This window comes from Myodes glareolus, chromosome 1, assembly GCF_982192425.1.
Source record: "Myodes glareolus chromosome 1, mMyoGla1.1, whole genome shotgun sequence".
Lineage (NCBI taxonomy): Eukaryota > Metazoa > Chordata > Mammalia > Rodentia > Cricetidae > Myodes > Myodes glareolus.
In genome coordinates this window covers 78,040,081-78,058,422 of record NC_142026.1, presented here as the reverse complement: position 1 = coordinate 78,058,422, position 18,342 = coordinate 78,040,081, and the positions used below count along the sequence as shown (strand labels likewise).

Below are 18,342 nucleotides of genomic sequence, written 5' to 3'. Positions count from 1 at the left end.
TCAATTTTCCTTTTATAATCAATTCAGAGACTTTTTCCACATAAGTTTTTAATTTTTTACTTGGTTTGTGTGGTAAAAAGATCCATTCTAAAATAGTATCTTCCCTCTGCATTAAAATTCCCGTAGGAGAAATTCTGGAAGGCAATATGACTAGAATGCAACTAAGATTTGGATCCATCCTATCTACATATGCCTCCTGTAATTTTTCCTCAACCATCATCAGTTCCTTTTCTGCTTCAGCTGTTAACTCTCTGGAACTATTCAAATTTTTGTCACCATCTAAGGTTTTGTTTAAATGAATTATTAGATCAGGTGTTATCCCAACAGCTGGTCGTAGACTGGAAATGTCGCCTAATAATCTTTGAAAGTCATTAAGAGTTCGTAACCGGTCTCTCCTGATTTGTGCCTTTTGAGTCTTAATTCTTTGTAAACCTATTTTATAACCTAAATAATTAACAGAATCTCCTCTCTGAAATTTTTCAGGAGCAATTTGCAATCCCTTTTAGGTAATACTATTTTTACTTCTTCAAACAGCCTTTCTAAGGTGTCTTTGTTTTGATCAGATATCAGGATATCATCCATATAGTGGTATATTATGGACTTAGGAAATTGCGTATAATTTTCAATGGTTGGCTTACAAAATATTGGCACAGGGTGGGAGAGTTTAACATTCCCTGTGGGAGGACGGTCCACTGGTACCTCTTTGCAGGCTGAGAGTTATTATAGGTAGGCACTGTGAAGGCAAACTTTTCTCTATCTTTTTCTTGTAATGGTATAGTGAAGAAACAATCTTTCAGATCAATAACTATAAGAGGCCATCCCTTTGGTAACAGGGAGGGCAGAGGAATTCCAGATTGCAGAGGGCCCATAGGTTGAATAACCTTGTTGATAGCTCTAAGATCTGTCACCATTCTCCATTTACCAGATTTTTTCTTAACAACAAACACAGGAGAGTTCCAAGGGCTGGTAGATTCTTCTATATGTCCAGCATCTAATTGCTCTTGTACCAGCTGTTCTAAAGCCTGTAACTTTTCCTCAGCTAAAGGCCACTGTTTAGTCCATATTGGTTTCTCAGTCAACCATTGTAGAGGCATGGCTGTTGGTACCTCTGAAGGGCCATCAATTGTGTTGTGTTCTTGTATAGCTCTAATGGCTGCTTTCTGCCATCTGTAATATCTTGTAATATTGTCCTTAGAAATATAGACTCTGGAAGCAGCAGGAATGTTAATTTGGGTATTCCATTGCTGCAATAGGTCATGGCCCCATAAATTCACTGCAATATTTGCTACATATGGCCTTAGTTTTCCTATTTGTCCGTCTGGACCTTTACAGTTGACCCATCTCGTGCTTTGTCTTACTCGAGATAGGGTTCCAATTCCTAAGAACTGAATATCTACCTCCTGAAGAAGCCAATGCGGATGCCAAGATTCTGGAGTAATGATACTTACATCTGCACCTGTGTCCAGTAAGCCAGTAATAAATTTGCCATTTACACACACTCTTAGCTGTGGTCTTTGTTCATTTATAGAAGTCTTCCAGAATATTCGTTTACTTTTTCCTCTTAGATTTCTTGATTCATTCACCACATTTAACTCATCCTTCAGGACGTTTTTGCTTTTAACAGCAGGCATGGGGCATTCTAATTTCCCTGAAGAGGCATGTTCTCTGCAGTGATCGGAAGTGACTGGACCACATTTGCCATGGGGGCCTTCGAGAGGCCCCCTATTGAGTTTCCTGATGGCAACGGGTTGCCCTGTTTATCTCTTGTTGACCTACACTCATTCGTCCAATGCCTGCCCTTTCCATATCTCCTACATAAACCTGAACGCTGAGTTCTCCTATTCCTGTTATTCCTGGAAGAGGCATTATTCCTGGAATTCCATTTTCTGCAGTCCTTTTCCTGTGTCCCATTTTGCCACAATAAAAGCATTTTGTAATCTGATGTCTCCTTTTACCTTTCGAAATTGCTTCTTGCACCCATGTTTCATTGCCATAATCAAATGTATCAACATTCATTGTATGTAAAACCCATCATTCATCCAAAGATGCTGATCTGAGCTTTAAAGGCCCCAGGATCCTTTTTGCATTCTACATTGGCATTCTCATAAGCCAAAGAATCAAGTACTATATTTCTTGCTTCTGGATCAGGTATCCCTATTTGTACAGCCTTAGTTAGTCTTTGTAAAAAGTCACTAAAGGGTTCTCTCTGACCCTGTTTGACCCTGATATACAATTCTACTCTCTGACCTGAGTCTTGAACCCTGTCCCAGGCCCTTAGAGCTGCTGTAGCACATATGGATAAAATGTTTTCATCATAAAGAGCTTGTTCCTGAGGATCAGAGTAAAGTCCTTCCCCTAGAATTTGATCTAGAGAAACCTCAATTCCTTTCGCCGATTCTTGTTGTTGTAAAAGTCTGGCCTCTTGTTTAAATAGGCATTTGAAATGCCATACAGGTCCGTTCTCTAGGACAGCTGACATGAGCTGGTTCCAATCTTGAGGGGTGGCCCTGCTGCTCAGAGCCCAGGATTTTAACATCTCCCTAACAAAGGATGAATGTAGTCCATAATTCACAATTGCTTGTTTAAATTCTTTCAGATCATTCATACGTATAGGCTCCCATGTATGTTCTTTAATGACCTTAGGGTTTTTGAAGCCAGTTATCTTTTCTGATGTTATTACTTTAAAGGCAGGTATAACTCTATGCAGACTGAGAATTTTTTGAGGTGGATGTTGCCTTTCTACTTTTTGCTCCTGTTCATCAGAGTCTATGATTTCCTCAATCTTAGTAAATCTGCTCACCATTGTCTTCTGTAAGTCCTGAATCTCCTGTCCAGTATTATGCTCCAAAGCCTTCATTAACGATTCTAAGGCAGAGGCAGTTGGATATCTGTGAGTTTGAGGTCAGCCTGGTGTAGTTCCAGGACAGGCTCTAAAATTATAGCAAAACCCTGTCTCAAACAAGCAAACAAACAAACAAACAAATCCCCCCAGCCACAAACACTTATCCTTTCTACACAGTATTACTAACTGGTGACCAAGTATTCAAATATATGAAACATGGTGGGTCCTTCTCATTCAAACAACGATAGAAGCCAAGTTCATGTTTCTGAATGCAGGAATCCTGTGATTTGACACAAAATCTGAAATGTACTGTTTTGGAGATCAACTGTGAGTTTACCTCACGTCAGAATATATAACAATCTGTCCATACAGATCTTAGGAATGTAAGGGGGACTGGCTCAGTGCAGCAAGGGTTAAGTCACAGAATAACATGGCACCCCATCACCCTGGAGGAAACACGCATGTATTACAGGGGAGTGGACTTGAGCACAGATGACTTGCTCAGAGCCCTGGCCTTTCTCAGCTTTCTTCCGGGATTCATGGTTCCTTCTGTGCCATAGCATTAAGTGTTTCTCATTTTTAAATGCTTTTCAGGATTCTATCCCTCTCAACCAAATTTAAAAGTACTTTTTGTCTTGATACCTTGCAACTTCTGTTATCCATGGTTTGGGCCACGTTTTCTAACCCAAATATGTGCCTTGAAGTTTCCAGAAACAGCCTGTGATTGCCACCTTGTTGCAAGTGCTAGGTTTATAGACTTGAACATTTCTAAATGCTGCAAGATAACTGCTACCTGTTGAAATTTATTTACTTGCCTGCTGTCTAGTACTGAGATTCCTTCTATGACTCATAGATGTAAAATAATCCTGGAGCAGTCAATATCAACAGAGACTTGAGAGATATAGAGACAATCTGATAACAGAGTAGAACTCATAAAAATTTCATTGTAAAACATGCTGTAAAGAGGACTTCTAAGGAAGCAACCATTTCTGTCTATAAACTAATGGCCTCTTTCCTTGTAGGGATATCTTTCTCATCCTCAGAAGGACTTCCAGATCTGACATGTACTTCTTTTATATACTGGAAAAAATGTAAACATGGAAAGTCCATACCACAGATCATGGATAGGTATGAATTTATCTTGGATATTTATGCTCAAGACAACTAAAGCTTCTAAGACATTACTGGAAACTCAAGATACTTTATGTCCAGGCATTAACTCTTGAATGGAGGACTCAACACATAGGGCAAAATGTTTATGCAAAGGATACTCAGACCTTTAGTACTGTAAAATGAGTTTCTCTGGAACAAAACACACACATGCTGAAGAATATGAAGGTTTATTGACTTATTAGGACTTCATGGTTATGGATTGTTTGCTTGTTGGAGCAAAAAAATTTCTTGAGCTGTCACTAGTCCCCAACAATCCTAGAGCTTGCGCGAGCATCTTATTTTCTCTTGGGTTAAATCTTTGAAATACATTTGAGTAGGAGTGCATTATTTCCCACTAATATCTAAGCTAAAAGTCATTAAATATCACTTGAATTATATAGCTAATATTTTTCTTTTCATTTATTCTTTGGGGATTTCACATCATGCATTTTGATCCCTCTTATATCCCCTCTCCTCTCCTCTGCCCTCTGCTCTTGCAACCTAACCAAAATTAAAACTAAATAAAAAATGAAACAAAACAAAGACAAGGAAAACCAAAAAGAGACAAAAGAAGAGTCTTATGGAAATTGTAGTGTGGCCCATTGAGTCACCCAGTTTACTACTTAGTCCACTCATCTTTACTTGCAAGTGCTCATTGCTGTAAGTCATTGGTCTAGCTTTTCCCCTCTGACATCTACTATAACAGTGATAATAGGCTTTCCCTGGGGCTCCTTTGGATATCCTGTAAGTTTGTCCCCTTTATAGGCTCCAACAGTTCATAAATGAGGTGGACTAACTCATAGTTCTGGTTCTGGGCCTGGTTGCTAGGTTGTCTTGCTAGTTTTCCCTTATCAATACCCAGACAAGCTCTCCAGTATTGCCTTGGCCACCTCATCCGATTCAGTCTATAGCAAGAAGCAAGACCAATTCTCTTCTTCTTGGACATTCAAATCCAGGTGCTCCTCACTCATATTGACATGGGACAGCTCATGATTGCTATAAAAGGCATGCAAAGTGATGGGCTTTGCTAAAATGCTGACAGTTTGGGTCTGGGGTCATAAAATGACTCCCAGATTAAAAACACTATCTGTTCTTCCAGAGGTCCTGAGTTTAATTCCTAGCAACCACATGTTGGCTCAAAACCATCTATAGTGAGATCTGGTGCCCTCTTCTGGCAGCAAGCAGAGCATTGTATACATCATAAATAAAACTTAAAAATTGCCAACAATTTGTTATCCCAACAGTATATCTGACAAATACAGATGGAATATTCTAAATGGCAACTGTTCATCACAGTTCACTTTCTGTTGCTGTGACAAATACCATCATCAAAAGGAACACGTGGAAGGAGGGGTTTATTTCGATGTATAGGTTAAAGTCCATTTTGGAAAGAAGCATGGCCAGGAACTTGAAGACAGTAATGGAAACAGAGACCATTGTAGAATTCTGCTTGCTGGTTTTCTTTTTTCTTCCTGGCTTGCTCAACCTGAATTCTTATAAAACACATGATATCTTTAGGGAGATTGCTTTTCACAGTGAACTGTATTTTCCTACATCAATAATCAACTAAGAAAATGGCCCACAGACATGCCTACCGGCCAATATGATGGGGGCAATATCTCAAGGTTTTTTCTTTCCTGACGATTCTAACTTGTGTCAATTAAGTAATAGTAACAGGAATAGTAGTGAACACCCACCACCAGCAAGCATGCAGTACACTCCCCTAATCGCAAGCCTGTAATTGAGATATGATAAACTGGAGGAGTAGAGAGAGTGAAAACTATAATCAGGATATATTGAATGAGAAAAGTTATCTTCAATAAAAGAAAAAATGGAAGATATACTGCTTTCTAAATTTCAAGAGTAACTCTACCATTCTTAAGGCATTTGTAAAGCTAGGTGGGAGATATGCCAACACCATGAAAACAAAGAAACTGCTTCCGAATCATCTCAAACGATAATAATAAGACAAAGTAGAATCTGTCTGCTGGGGATTGGTTCTTAATCAGTTGGGTGTCATAAGTTAGGGTTTGGCTCAGGAAGATGAGGCTACATCAAAGTTAATTGTGGCTATTTCGGTGCATGCAGCTGAGTAGATTTTTTTTGAAATGGATACTATCCAGAGAGAAAGAAGGGCTTTGAGGTAGGAGCTTTAGAGTAATTAATGTCCTTAGTTTTTCCCTAAGTTCATTTCAAACTTAAGTGCACTGGAAAGATATTTACATTGGTTGCAGGGAAGAAGTGTTGTGTATGAGCTAATATTATTGTAGAATGTAATTGAAGGGTTTTTAGAAGTTCAGCATAAGGTGAAAGCTAAAATGCAGAGAAATGAGGTAAAATTTAGGATGTGATAATAAAATTGACAAATAATGCTTTCAGTGAAGACGATGGTGAAAAGCAGTCTGAAAGTTCTCATTCAGTCCTATAATTTTTATATAATTTTATATAATTATATATAATTTTTAATTCTCTAACTAATAATCTAACTGGAGTTCTTCACAGGTTTAGCTCTTTAGCAAAAAAGTTCTGGTGCTATAAATTGTCTCTTTTTTTCATTTTAACATGCTTTATTTATTTATTTTTATTTATTTATTAAGAATTTCCACCTCCTCCCCGCCTCCCATTTCCTCAGTTGTGATAGACCACTGTGAGTTTGGGGAAAGAGCTTTATGGCACATTTACTTTCTTTGATATGGACTGATACTGGATGTAGGTGGACATGTCTGACTGCAGTGTGGTTCACTTTCATCTTGTAATTCACATGCTGGAAGGACCATCTTCTCTTGTTTTGTAGTGATGAAAGGGAAAAGAGCAGAGAGATAGGGCTGAGGATGGAGGAATTCATGATGTGCATGCTAGGGGTTAAGGCTCATTGTTGCCAATCATTAATCTCTTTCCTTATGGTCAACTTACAATAGTCAGATTCATTTCAATATTGTTTCCTTTCTAAACTATAACATTGTAGTTTAAGTGATGGCAAGAAAATGACTGATAGAAGCTATCTTTTCACAATAGTGGGTTTTAATTTTGGGAGTAGCTCACAAGCAAGAAAGAGCACCTTTGAGGAGACTGGATGTTCAGTGGTAGATTTCCAGGATACTGGAAGATCTAAAATTCTCAAAACCTCAGATTTCAGGGCAATGCTTACATTCCACCTTCCCCACACCCATCTTAGTCAAGGTGGAAGTTCTCAAAGAAGTGTATAAATGAATGCTATTTGACTATCTTAACTTAGATTTTTTTTTGATTTGGCAAGAAAAGTAGTCAAGAAAAAACTGTCCAGCAAATTTTACTCTGTTGCTGTAGAAAAAGGCAAGACAAATGTCCAAAAATAGACTGTAAATCAACCACTGTTTTACAAACTGTGACAAATTCATTATTTGTATAAATTGATTAATATTCTCAATGTCACAAAACAATATAGAATATGCAAATATACAGTTTGTAATATATTCACATTTTATATGTGTTTATGTTAGTTCTTCAATACATAACACCTGCTTTTAGGACATGATTGAGCATATATACGTGATTAAATAAAATATGTACATTATTCAAAAACACACAATTTTGATGTTACAGATATGGTTAGAATGTTCTATTCTCTGCACAGGCAAAACAGATGGGAGATTCACAGAGTTAATGACTGATCAGCAAAAAGGGACTCACAGTTGGGAAACCTGCAACAACTATTGAACCCATGTTTACCAGGAAAAATCCTGGATTATTTGAAACGGACAAATTAATTTGTAAAACGCAAGAAAGGGCATAAAAGAAGACAAAAGTGCTCACCAAGAGCAGAATAATCTTTGTGGCTCGGGACTCAGCAGAGGATTTGAGGGACAAGTTGCTTCTATGAATGTGCTTCATTCTCTGCTTGTGTCTGTAGAGGATGCAAAACATGGAGCTACTGGACCAAATCATCAGCAACACGAAAACCACATCAGGGCTTGTGTGTAATACTGCAGCGAGAATGTCAATGACTTTGTCATGACGAACGGCAGAACAGAATCCAAACCATTTTAGATTTGTCATATTCCTATGGTTCAATCTTGCAGTTATATACATAGCAAAATCAATGTTTATTATGAGGGCGAGGATCCAACTTATATATACACTAGCAACAATGTAACTGGGAGCCTGGACTTTAAGGTGTGTCCATCTGGAGCCCATTGGGCTGATGGTAATGGACTGAAAGATACTTAAGAAGCAGGTGCTGCTGAGAGACACATTCCTCCCTACTCTGTGAAGATAGAAGATCAGTTTGCATCCAAAATCATTGAGGAAGTCTTTCAAACCTAAAGTTTCCATTGTATTGGGAATTCCTTTAGACAGAAGAGTTAAAAGGTTAGCTGCAATCAAGTGCTGCAGAATCCAATCTGTGAGCCTTAACCTGATCCCACTGAAGTAAAGCAGAAGATAGTTGTAGACTAAGAAGGAGTTGCCCAGGACTCCAATTGCAGTTTGTGATAAAAATATCATTTTTACAACCATATCACTGGCTTCCATAATGTCAACTCTTGTGGTCTCAGGATTATGGCATGTGAAGCTGATGCAGTTATATACTGTGTTCTATGTCCATAATAAGACTAATGCAAAAATCCTTCTTTGATTTTTTTAAAACATTTCATCAAAAAGTGGCATTATAACCTAAAAGAAAGTGTATAATGTATAACTCCTAGCTTTGAATATAGGATAATACAGTTTAGTCAATATTCACAGTCAGTGTGGAATCCTCTACTCTGACTCCAGTTATGCAGATGCGGAAAAGTGAGATAAGATCTTCTGAGCCAATTATTTATAAATTCATGATTAATGATAAAGTGAGGACTTTCAAGTCCATAAAGTCAACAGTTAGGCTACTGAAATCCACAACTACCTGTGAAACCATTCATTTCAGTACTTAAAATGAATATCCTGATACTTAGGTTTGATTTTTATACATTTATACCTTTTCAAAATTACTGTTGCTGCGTGTTTTGTAGTGGATATTTTGTTTCCATGTGTGTGTTACTGTTTCTTGCATGAGTGAGTACCTAGTCCTAGAGAACACTGGGTATTTTAATGTACAGGAGGAACTATAACTCTACAGGAACCAGTGTCAGGAGAAATCATATTCATCAGTGCAAAATTGTCCCACATTTCAGATAGCTGCCTTTGCCTCATGGATTATTTATATTTGTTAAAAAACAATTAAAATAGTAGCCTAATGGAAACCAATCATACTCACATGTTTTTCCTTAATTTCAATAAAAAAGAACACGTAATAAAAGTGTGTGGCGCACACACAGTACGACTAGGAATCTGATGGCCTATTCCAGTGCTAAATGGTACCTGAGCAATGATCTGTGAGCACAAATATAAGGTATGCTCACTATGCATACACTCTGTCTTTTGTCAGCATCAAGACTTGTGCTTTGTAAACCTTGAAGTATTTGAGGTTGTACAGAAGGCACATTAGTTAAGGTCATTAGCTGCTTTTCCAAAGGACCCGAGTTCAATTCCTAGCATAAATGACTGTTCAGACAGTCCTGAGTGTTCCAACACCCTCTTCTGGACTTTAAGTATTCCAGGCACACATGTGATACACAGATGTATATAATTTCATACACACAAAATGAAAGCAAAGGGAATTCACCTCAACTTTCCAATTCTTACTATTAAAGAATAAATAAATATAGCGTTCATTAGAAAAACCATTAGATTCACATTGTAATATCTAAGCAAACTTTCAATTTGCCCCTCTATATCATTATATATTCTACTATCAAATTAGTCCAGAATATATACTATATATGCATATATACACATATATGTCAATTAACAAATACATGTACACATATATGTATATATGCTGGACTATTTTGCTAGTATATTATAAATATATATGATACATGATATATACATATATATATATATATATGTGTGTGTGTGTATTTATTTATATCAATTAAGGAAGAATGATGTAAAAGCACTATGGTCCACATCTGACTGGAAGTGTCTAACTTGCTAAACAATGGTGGTGATTTTTGTGTCAAGTTCTCTGAGTATGATTTAGGAGGGCAGTAGCTGCATCACAATCTCAGAATACTTGGCTTTTGAGGTAAATACAGTCTCTCTCTCCATCAATGGCCTCATAGGTCAGAGTTTAAGATTTTCTACTCAAGCACACTGCATGCAAATATGCTTTCACACGGGATTCCATGATTCATTTACCTTCCTCCCACTCTCTGAAGCACCTCTCAAGAATATATAGAATCAGCTCATCAGCAGGAAGGTTTCCCATGATCATGGCTGAGCAAAAGACCAATTTTAAAGCATTGCATTCGAGCTTTCAGTATGTTTTGGGAAAAAAAATCACAAGAACTCCAATGAGTAAAGGATTGATAAAGATAAGAATGTCAGAGACTGTGTTCTGTGTCTATTACCTCATGTTCGTTTTTGCCTGTGTCCTGAGTCTGTGCTTCATTCAGGTTTTTCTTTAGTTGCCAGGTGGCTTTGTTATGTTACTTAATTCCAAGTCGCTTTTCTGGAAGTCTCGATTAGCTGGAGTCTTCAGTTGAGTTTTGTTCTGTGAATTCTGTCTCACAGGCTCTATGAGTGCATTCCAAGTGCTGTTTATTTTCTTAGGACGGCAATCTCACAGCCAGAGTCTTATGGTCCCTGACATATTCTGGTGGGAGCCACCAGTGCCTGAGATATGGGTATATTATTCCGTGACCTCACCTCCCAACAGACCTGCAACTACCTTTTCACCTTCAGTAGTAATGGGTACACAACATTGCATAAGGCAGGTAAAAACTTTTCTGAGCATCTTTTCCCCAGATGTCAGGTATCAAAAACAATTTCAAGTTTCTTGCTATCCTCTAATTGAAGTGTTGCAGTTTATAGCTGCTGATATATGCTCAGTTCCCTGGACACCAGTATGAATGATGAAATTCTGATGTCTGTCTTCTGTATGCCATTGAGGTAAGTTTACATCATTCTATTTCATGATTAAGTGATGTGTCATGTGACCAAATCCAGTTTATCTATTTCTGAAGTGAGAGATCTCCCTTTAATCCAGTTCCTGGAATTTTGATGTGCCCAGTCAAAATATTTTTTGTGTCTAATTCATAACTTTGATTTTCCTACTACTATGTCTTTCATTAGGAATCAAAAAGGCAGCCAGGCACGCAATGGAGGTCCACACCTTTAATCCCAGCTCATGGTAGGCAAAGGCAGGTGACTCTCAATGAGTTTGAGGCCAGCCTGGTATGCAGAGTTAGTTTCAGGACAGGCTGGAATACACACCCAGACACAGACACACGCACATACACATACACAACAAGCAAAGATAAAAATCCACCACCAAAACACACAGATTTTATAAAGGATAAAAATATAATAATGTAGTATAATGTATGAGATACATAGTATAATATAATATGAAAGAAAAAATCTAACACATCAACTTGGGCTAAACAAACAAAGAGGAATGAAGACCCTAAGAGAAGCCACAGAAACTGAGACCCCCTTATTCACACAGGTAGGAATCTCATAAAAACACTAAACTGGAAGCTACAATATATAAGCAAAGAACATGGTGCAGACCCATGCAGGTCATGTGCTTGCTGACTCAGTGTCTGTGAGTTTATATGAGCTTGATCATGCTGATTTAGTCGGTCTTGTTTTCTTGGTGTCTTGAATTTTCTCTGCTCTTACACGTTTTTATGTCCTTTTCCATTAAAATCTCTTAGCTCTTTGGGACATGATTTGAAAGAGACATCCCAGGTAGGACTGAGTGTTTTAAATTTTCTCAGTCTGTGTAATGTCTGTCTGTGGGTCTCTGTATTCATTTCCATCTACTGCCATAGGAAGCTAGTAGGTACAGAAAAAGAATACAAAAGAGACCAAGAGACTACTGGTAAAGAGGCCTCAGGAGGGCTAACAGCCTTGGATCCAATGGGATGAGTCAGACAGTGAAAAGGGAGCTAGCAATGTACTCATAATAGAAGATACATCTCAACCCTGACCTTTAACACAAGGGAACACTATATTTTCCACAGGGAGGAGAAATTTGGGGGGAAGTTAAGGAGCTTCCATGGGTTGTCAGTGTTCCATTCTGATATGAGACATGGATGCACTGAAACAGTATGGGCATACATGTCTCTTGGTATCCTGCCAGAACAGAGGATCTGGCTGTAGTTGAAGGCTCAACATGCTGTAGCATGTTCTTGTTACCTCTTTTATCTGAGCTGAGTTTGTCAGTACAGGTCATATTTAAAAATTATAGCAGAGATAAGCAGGGGTCCCACAGTCATAGGAGTACCCTACAGTAAGGCAGATGAATGGCTTCTGGGGAAGAAAAGTGGAGTAAGAAGACTGGACTCAGAGAAATTGTCCAGATTGTGTCTCTCAATTAATGTCAGAAGAAAGGCAGTAAAACCAGGGGACTCAAGAAAGTTGACAAATTCAGTGCAATTTGTAGGGCAAGACTAATTTTTATTATTATATTTTTATTACATACTCATTTTATTATATAATTATTTTATTATATAGTCATTGTTATCATTACATCTCCATTAATAAGTTATGTGATTATAGTACTTCAGAGAAGCCCGATTTACAGACCATTATGCTCAAGATCATACAGCTCACAATTGTGCTGTCTTCAGAAAAACACCTTCGGAGTGTGACCATTAGTTACCCTAACAATTCTCTAGAAATTGAGGGAAACTGCAGAGATTGCCATGTTCCTATCCAAATATATGTCTTTTTTTCATTTCATGTTCTCATTGAGAAATATCAACATTGCCTTTTCTGAGCACATGCCCTAAATGTATTATATTCTCATACAACCTTATTCCAAGTTTAAATCTGGATGTCACAGTGTTCTTCATCCATTATGTTCTTCCCAGCACAACTATCTTGAAAAAATTTAGGTGCAGATTAGGAGGTATGCTCTTTTTATGTTTTGCTGACTCTTGCTCATATTTTATTGTAGTAACCAATTATCTTCAGAACACCAGGATCCACTGGTACTTGCTTGGAGAAGGCAGAGATCCTGCTGACTCCAGGTAAAAATGTTCATAATCCTAGAGTGTTTCACAATATTGGAAAATCATGTCGAAAATTGTAAAATTATAAGGAAGGACTCCAAATAAGTTCACTCTGTGTTAGTGGGAAAGGACATTTAATCAAGGTGCTGTAAGTGTAAGGTTAAAATTTCCAGTCACAGGTGTGAGCTGCATTTCGTCCTCCACATTTCATTACCTTTTTTGCCATTTTAGATGGATAATTGAAAGAACAAAATGAGCCATTATTTCAAAAGATATAACACTTTGCTTTCAGGACGATCTAGGAGATGAACAAGAGAAGAGCTGATGTCCAACAGAGTACTGCATAGCATCAAAAAATAATGATATCTTGAAATTTGTGGGAAAATGGATGGATCTAGAAAACACCAATATTGAGTGAGGTAACCCAGTCCCAGAAAGACAAATATTATATGTACTCACTCATAAGTGGCTTTTAGATATAAGGCAAATAAAACCAGCCTATAATTCACAATCCCCAAGAACCTAGACAACATTGAGGACCCTAAGAGAGATATACATAGATCTAATCTACATGGGAAGTAGAAACACAAAAGATCTTCTGAGTAAATTGGGAGCATGAGACTTATGGGAGAGGGTAGAAGAGGCAGGGAGAAGAAGAGAGGGGATTGGAGGAAAATATATAGCCCAGAAAAAACAATAAAAAAAGAAAAGTTGATGTCTCCTCTATGCTGGCCTCTGCAGTTCCAGAAGTCACTATTCAAGCTGATGCAGGTGAATTGTCCCTGAGAGCTTGGTCACTTATGGTTTTGGTGTATTACACTGTCAGTACACTGAATAAATTGTGCCTAGGGATGCAATAGTAGCTTGGCAATTACAGCAGTAGTCAAATGATTACTGAATGCATTTAAGATGTTTCACAGGAATTTTATGGTGTTTTGCCCTTACCAGGGTAGAGAAATTTAGCTGGAAAGGTCTTAGGGCCTATAGGTGAGACCAGTGCTATTGTATTGATTAATGAACATGATAACAGGGCACACTGCTTCTTGAACCTTGTTGCTTATACCCGTAGATTATGTGTAACATTGACTTCAGTAATAGATTTTATATACTTCTAGTGTGCTGCAGTTAATGCATAACGGTACATTCATTGAATTATTGAAAATAAATGATCATTGATGCTGTATGCATTGGTCAATTCTCAGGCATAAATTATAGAATTTAGACAGACATATGTTTTAGCATTTAAAGACTGGCAGAAAATAATGGGGGGAATGTAAAGGCTATATGAGACAGAAAAAATGACATATTATGTAGCTACTTTCTCAGATTTGGAACAATTGCTCTTAGAGGTAAGAGTAACTCAAGAGGCTCAGGAGGGATAAAGAACAGTAATGCTTAAGAGTTATAGAGAAAGTTTATTGTGGGCTTAGAAATCAAGTGGCAAAGGAACGGTGCTGTGGGATAATGCTCTTGTACCCTGTAATGATTTGTCATTCATATTGGTATAATAAAAATGCTGATTGACCAGTAGACAGGCAGGAAGTATAGATGGGGTTACCATACTAGGAGAATTCAGGGAAGAGAAAAGGCTCAGTCTGTAGCCACCTGCCAGTCACAGAGGAAGCAAGATGAGAATGCCTCACTGAATAAGGTACCAAGTCATGTGGCTAAATATAAATAAGAATTATTAGTTAATTTAAGTTTTTTTTGAACTTAGAGACTTACAGGTCTCTGCTCCAAAGAGCAAATCCTGTTTGCCTGTGCCATTAAAGCAGGCTTAAGTTTTTTTTTGAAAGTAATTTTATTAAATTATAAAAGGTTCCATTTCTGCCCCTCCTCCCAACACCCTCCCATTTCTCCCACTCCCTCTCCTCCTCCCTCTTCGTCCCTTAGGGCAGTCAGGGTTTCCTGCACTGTGGGAAGTTCAAGTTCCTCCCCCCTCCCTCCAGGTCCAGGAAGGTGAGTATCCAAACAGACTGGATCCCCAAAACTAAGTATATGCAGAGGAAACAAGTCCCAATGTCATAGTCAATGGCTTTTCAGAAAGACTTCGGGCCAGCCACCTTCAGAGAATCCGGCCAAATTCCGAGAATCTGGTTAGATCACGTCCTCGTTCAGTCCCAGTCCAACTGGCCTTGGTAAACTCTCAGTAGATCCGTCCCCTTGTATCAGTGGGTGGTAGCATCCCTCGCAGTCCTGATTTCCTTTTTCATTTTCTTCCTCCTTCTGCACCTCATTTGGACATTGGGGGGCTCAGTCCGGTGCTCCAATGTGGGTCTCCGTCTGTATCGCCATCCATCGTAGGATGAAGGTTCACTCTGATCTTGCCTTCCTTGCTCAGATGTGATGAAACATTGAGAAAACCCAACTGATCTTCATAGAATAGAGAATTTCTAAGTGACAGCCATATAATTAAGTAAAATAAAAATCTGTTAGAGACATCATCATCCCCAGTTTAAAGGTATATTGCAGAGTGAATGAAGGATAAACTGCATGTTATTGAAATGAAAACAAATTCATTGACCATGGGATAAAATCGAAAACCTACATATAAATTCACAATTCTAAAAATACCTATTTTTTTTTAACAAAGACAACAATGAACATTGGAGAAAACACTGAATTTTCAAGAAATGTTGCCGTTCAAATTATAGAGGTCCATGTAACAGAATGAAATTTGATTCATCTCTATTTTCATATATATTGACTTTAATATTTCTTCAAACAATATATTTTGATCATATCATTTTTCATCCCCTACCTTCTCCTACATTTTCTGCACTCTCCCTACCCCATGAATTTCAAGTTTGTTCCCTCTCTGTCTTTCTCCCAAATCAAACCCAAACAACCAAAATAAATCAATAAAACTGAAAAAGACAAAAATACCAATACAAATAAAAATTGTAAAAAAATTAAATGAAAATATGAAATCCATTTTGTGTTGGCCATCTAGCCCTCAGAATTCTGCCTGCTCTGCCCTGTGTGTGATATATTTCCACTGGAGGAAAATAATTTTCTTCTCTAGTCTGGAATCAATTACCAATAGCTTCCTTCTTAGGAATGGGACCTTACAACAAAATTCCCTTCTCCATATTGGAATTTTGTCTGTCTTAAACTTGTTCAGGTCTTATGCTTGCTGTCACAGTTGTTTTTAGATCCTTACTTTAACTTGTAGAAAACTTAGTGGTAATGGATCAAGGACCTCAACTGAAGTCATAACTCCCTGAATATGAACAAAGAGAAAGGAGGGAACACACTTTCATTTATAAGAATAAGAATGGACTTTTAGAACAGAACCCCAATAACACAAATGTTAGTACCAATGATTGAATGTGGGATTACAAGGAAGTCGAAAACTTCAGTGTAGCAATGGATACCATTATCAGAGTGAAAAGTCAGCATGCAAAGTGGGAAAAAATCTTTACCAGCGATTCACCTGACACTGGGTTAGTATCTAGCATAGGCAAAGAACAACAAGAACATAAAAACAAAACAAACAAAAACTAAGGAAGATAAACATCCAATTAACAGTGGGACATCAAACTAAGAGATTTCTCACAAGGAAATGAAATTTAAAATTACTTTGATATTTGATATTACCAAATCATAATGGCTAGTGTTGACAAATGCTGATCTGGATGTGGGGAAAGAAGAATACTCATTCACTTCTGGTGCGAGTACAAACTTTTGAATCCAGTATATAAATTAGAGTGGAGGTGCCTCAAAAAGCTGGCAATCGATCTATTATAACTCAGCTAAACCACTCCTAGTTTATTTACCCAAAATACTCCATATTCTACTCTGTAGTTACTTGCTCATCCATGTTCACTGTTAACTATATTCATAATAGCCAGGAAATGGAACCAGCACGGATATCTATCAAAATATGACATATTTAAACAAAGGAATATTATTCATATTAGAGAAAACAAAAATTATGATATTCATACATGAGAAGAGCTTTAACAGTGATTATTAGTATGGTAAACCAGACCAAGAAACAACACTGTATATTTTCTGTCCTTTGTGGATGTTATCTTTGAGTCTTTATTAATGGATGCTTAATTTGGAATACCCACAGAGGTCATGAAACTGGTACAGGCCCGTTGGGGTATATCTCAAGGTAGGGGAGATAGAATGTAGTGATGTCAAGGTTAAAGGAGAACAATGAAACTGAAAGGGGTAAATGCAGGGGGAAATAGGAGGGCAGATTAGAGGAGGGAAAAGAAATCTAGAAAAGGGAGATCAACAGCAAAAAGGAAGAAAATACAACTGAAGACTAATATCTTTATTTCGTCACAAGTATAACCCTTCTTATACAACTTAAATGAGTCTTCTCTTTATGCCAATTATTAATTAAAACATTTTAAAATAAATTATTATTTGGTTTTTAATTGCTTTTTACATATGAACAGAAGGGACCTCAAATAGTACTAGACCTGGCCTTTTTTTATTCTTTTCTGAGAGATGCTAAATTAGGTAAATAAAGCCTATTGCACATATTTTACAGAGTAAGTAAAATACAGTGACATGATAAACATAGACTAAGCAATACAAAGAAGAGGATACTGCTATTGGTTCATTGAATGTAACACCCCCCCATCAACAATTTTTTTTCAGAATTTCACTTTTGCTATGGGAGCAACCAAAACAAGAGAAATACAACCACAAATGCATTATAATAGAGAAAACAGAAATAAATGTGGATTCAGATATGTTCTCATATGTTTCTGTCATTCATGGTTCCAAAAGACTATCATTGTCTGAAGAGTGTGTGAACATGACACACTGAGTATTGGGTGAAGCATTATGAACAAATGTGCATTGTGTGTTCCTCAGATGATCATGGGGCATGTGTATCCCTGATAAAAATGAATAATGGAGTCAATACTCTGGAGTTACAATTCATAAAAAAGGAATTTATGGTTGAGAAACAGCCAGATATTGCAATAGACATGATCAACAGGAACCAGATAGGATTATAAACAATAGCCAATCAAACTGGACAAATGTAGGAAAGCAAGTAAAAGCAGACAAAGGTGCTCACTAGAAGAAGGGTGGTTTGGGATGCTCTGGTATTTGGTAAGGATTGAGGAGAGACCTTGCTTCTGGGCATGTCTTTCATCCTTTGTTTCTGTCTGTGCAGGATGAAAACCACAGTGCTGTTTTCTGCACATAATATCAGAGAATTAAAGATATACATGTGCAGAATTTTATCAGTTTCCCTGAGATTAACAGAAGAGTACCCAAGTCCTTTAGCATTGTGACATTTTTATTGTCCTATTTTGAACATACATTTATAGCAAA

General features: G+C 37.5%; 1 protein-coding gene across 1 annotated transcript; it reads right to left on the bottom strand.

The window, feature by feature from the left end:
• Nucleotides 1-7,633: 7,633 nt before the first annotated feature.
• On the bottom strand, nucleotides 7,634-8,503 carry LOC148123498 (vomeronasal type-1 receptor 4-like). Its single transcript, XM_087897087.1, has one exon. The coding sequence runs from the start codon at nucleotides 8,501-8,503 to the stop codon at nucleotides 7,634-7,636; it is 870 nt and encodes a 289-aa protein (XP_087753213.1).
• Between the last annotated feature and the right edge of the window lie 9,839 nt (nucleotides 8,504-18,342).

Excerpts from the sequence above, each read along its gene's own strand:
- LOC148123498 (XM_087897087.1), bottom strand. The coding sequence starts at position 8,503 with ATGGAAGCCAGTGATATGGTTGTAAAAATGATATTTTTATCACAAACT.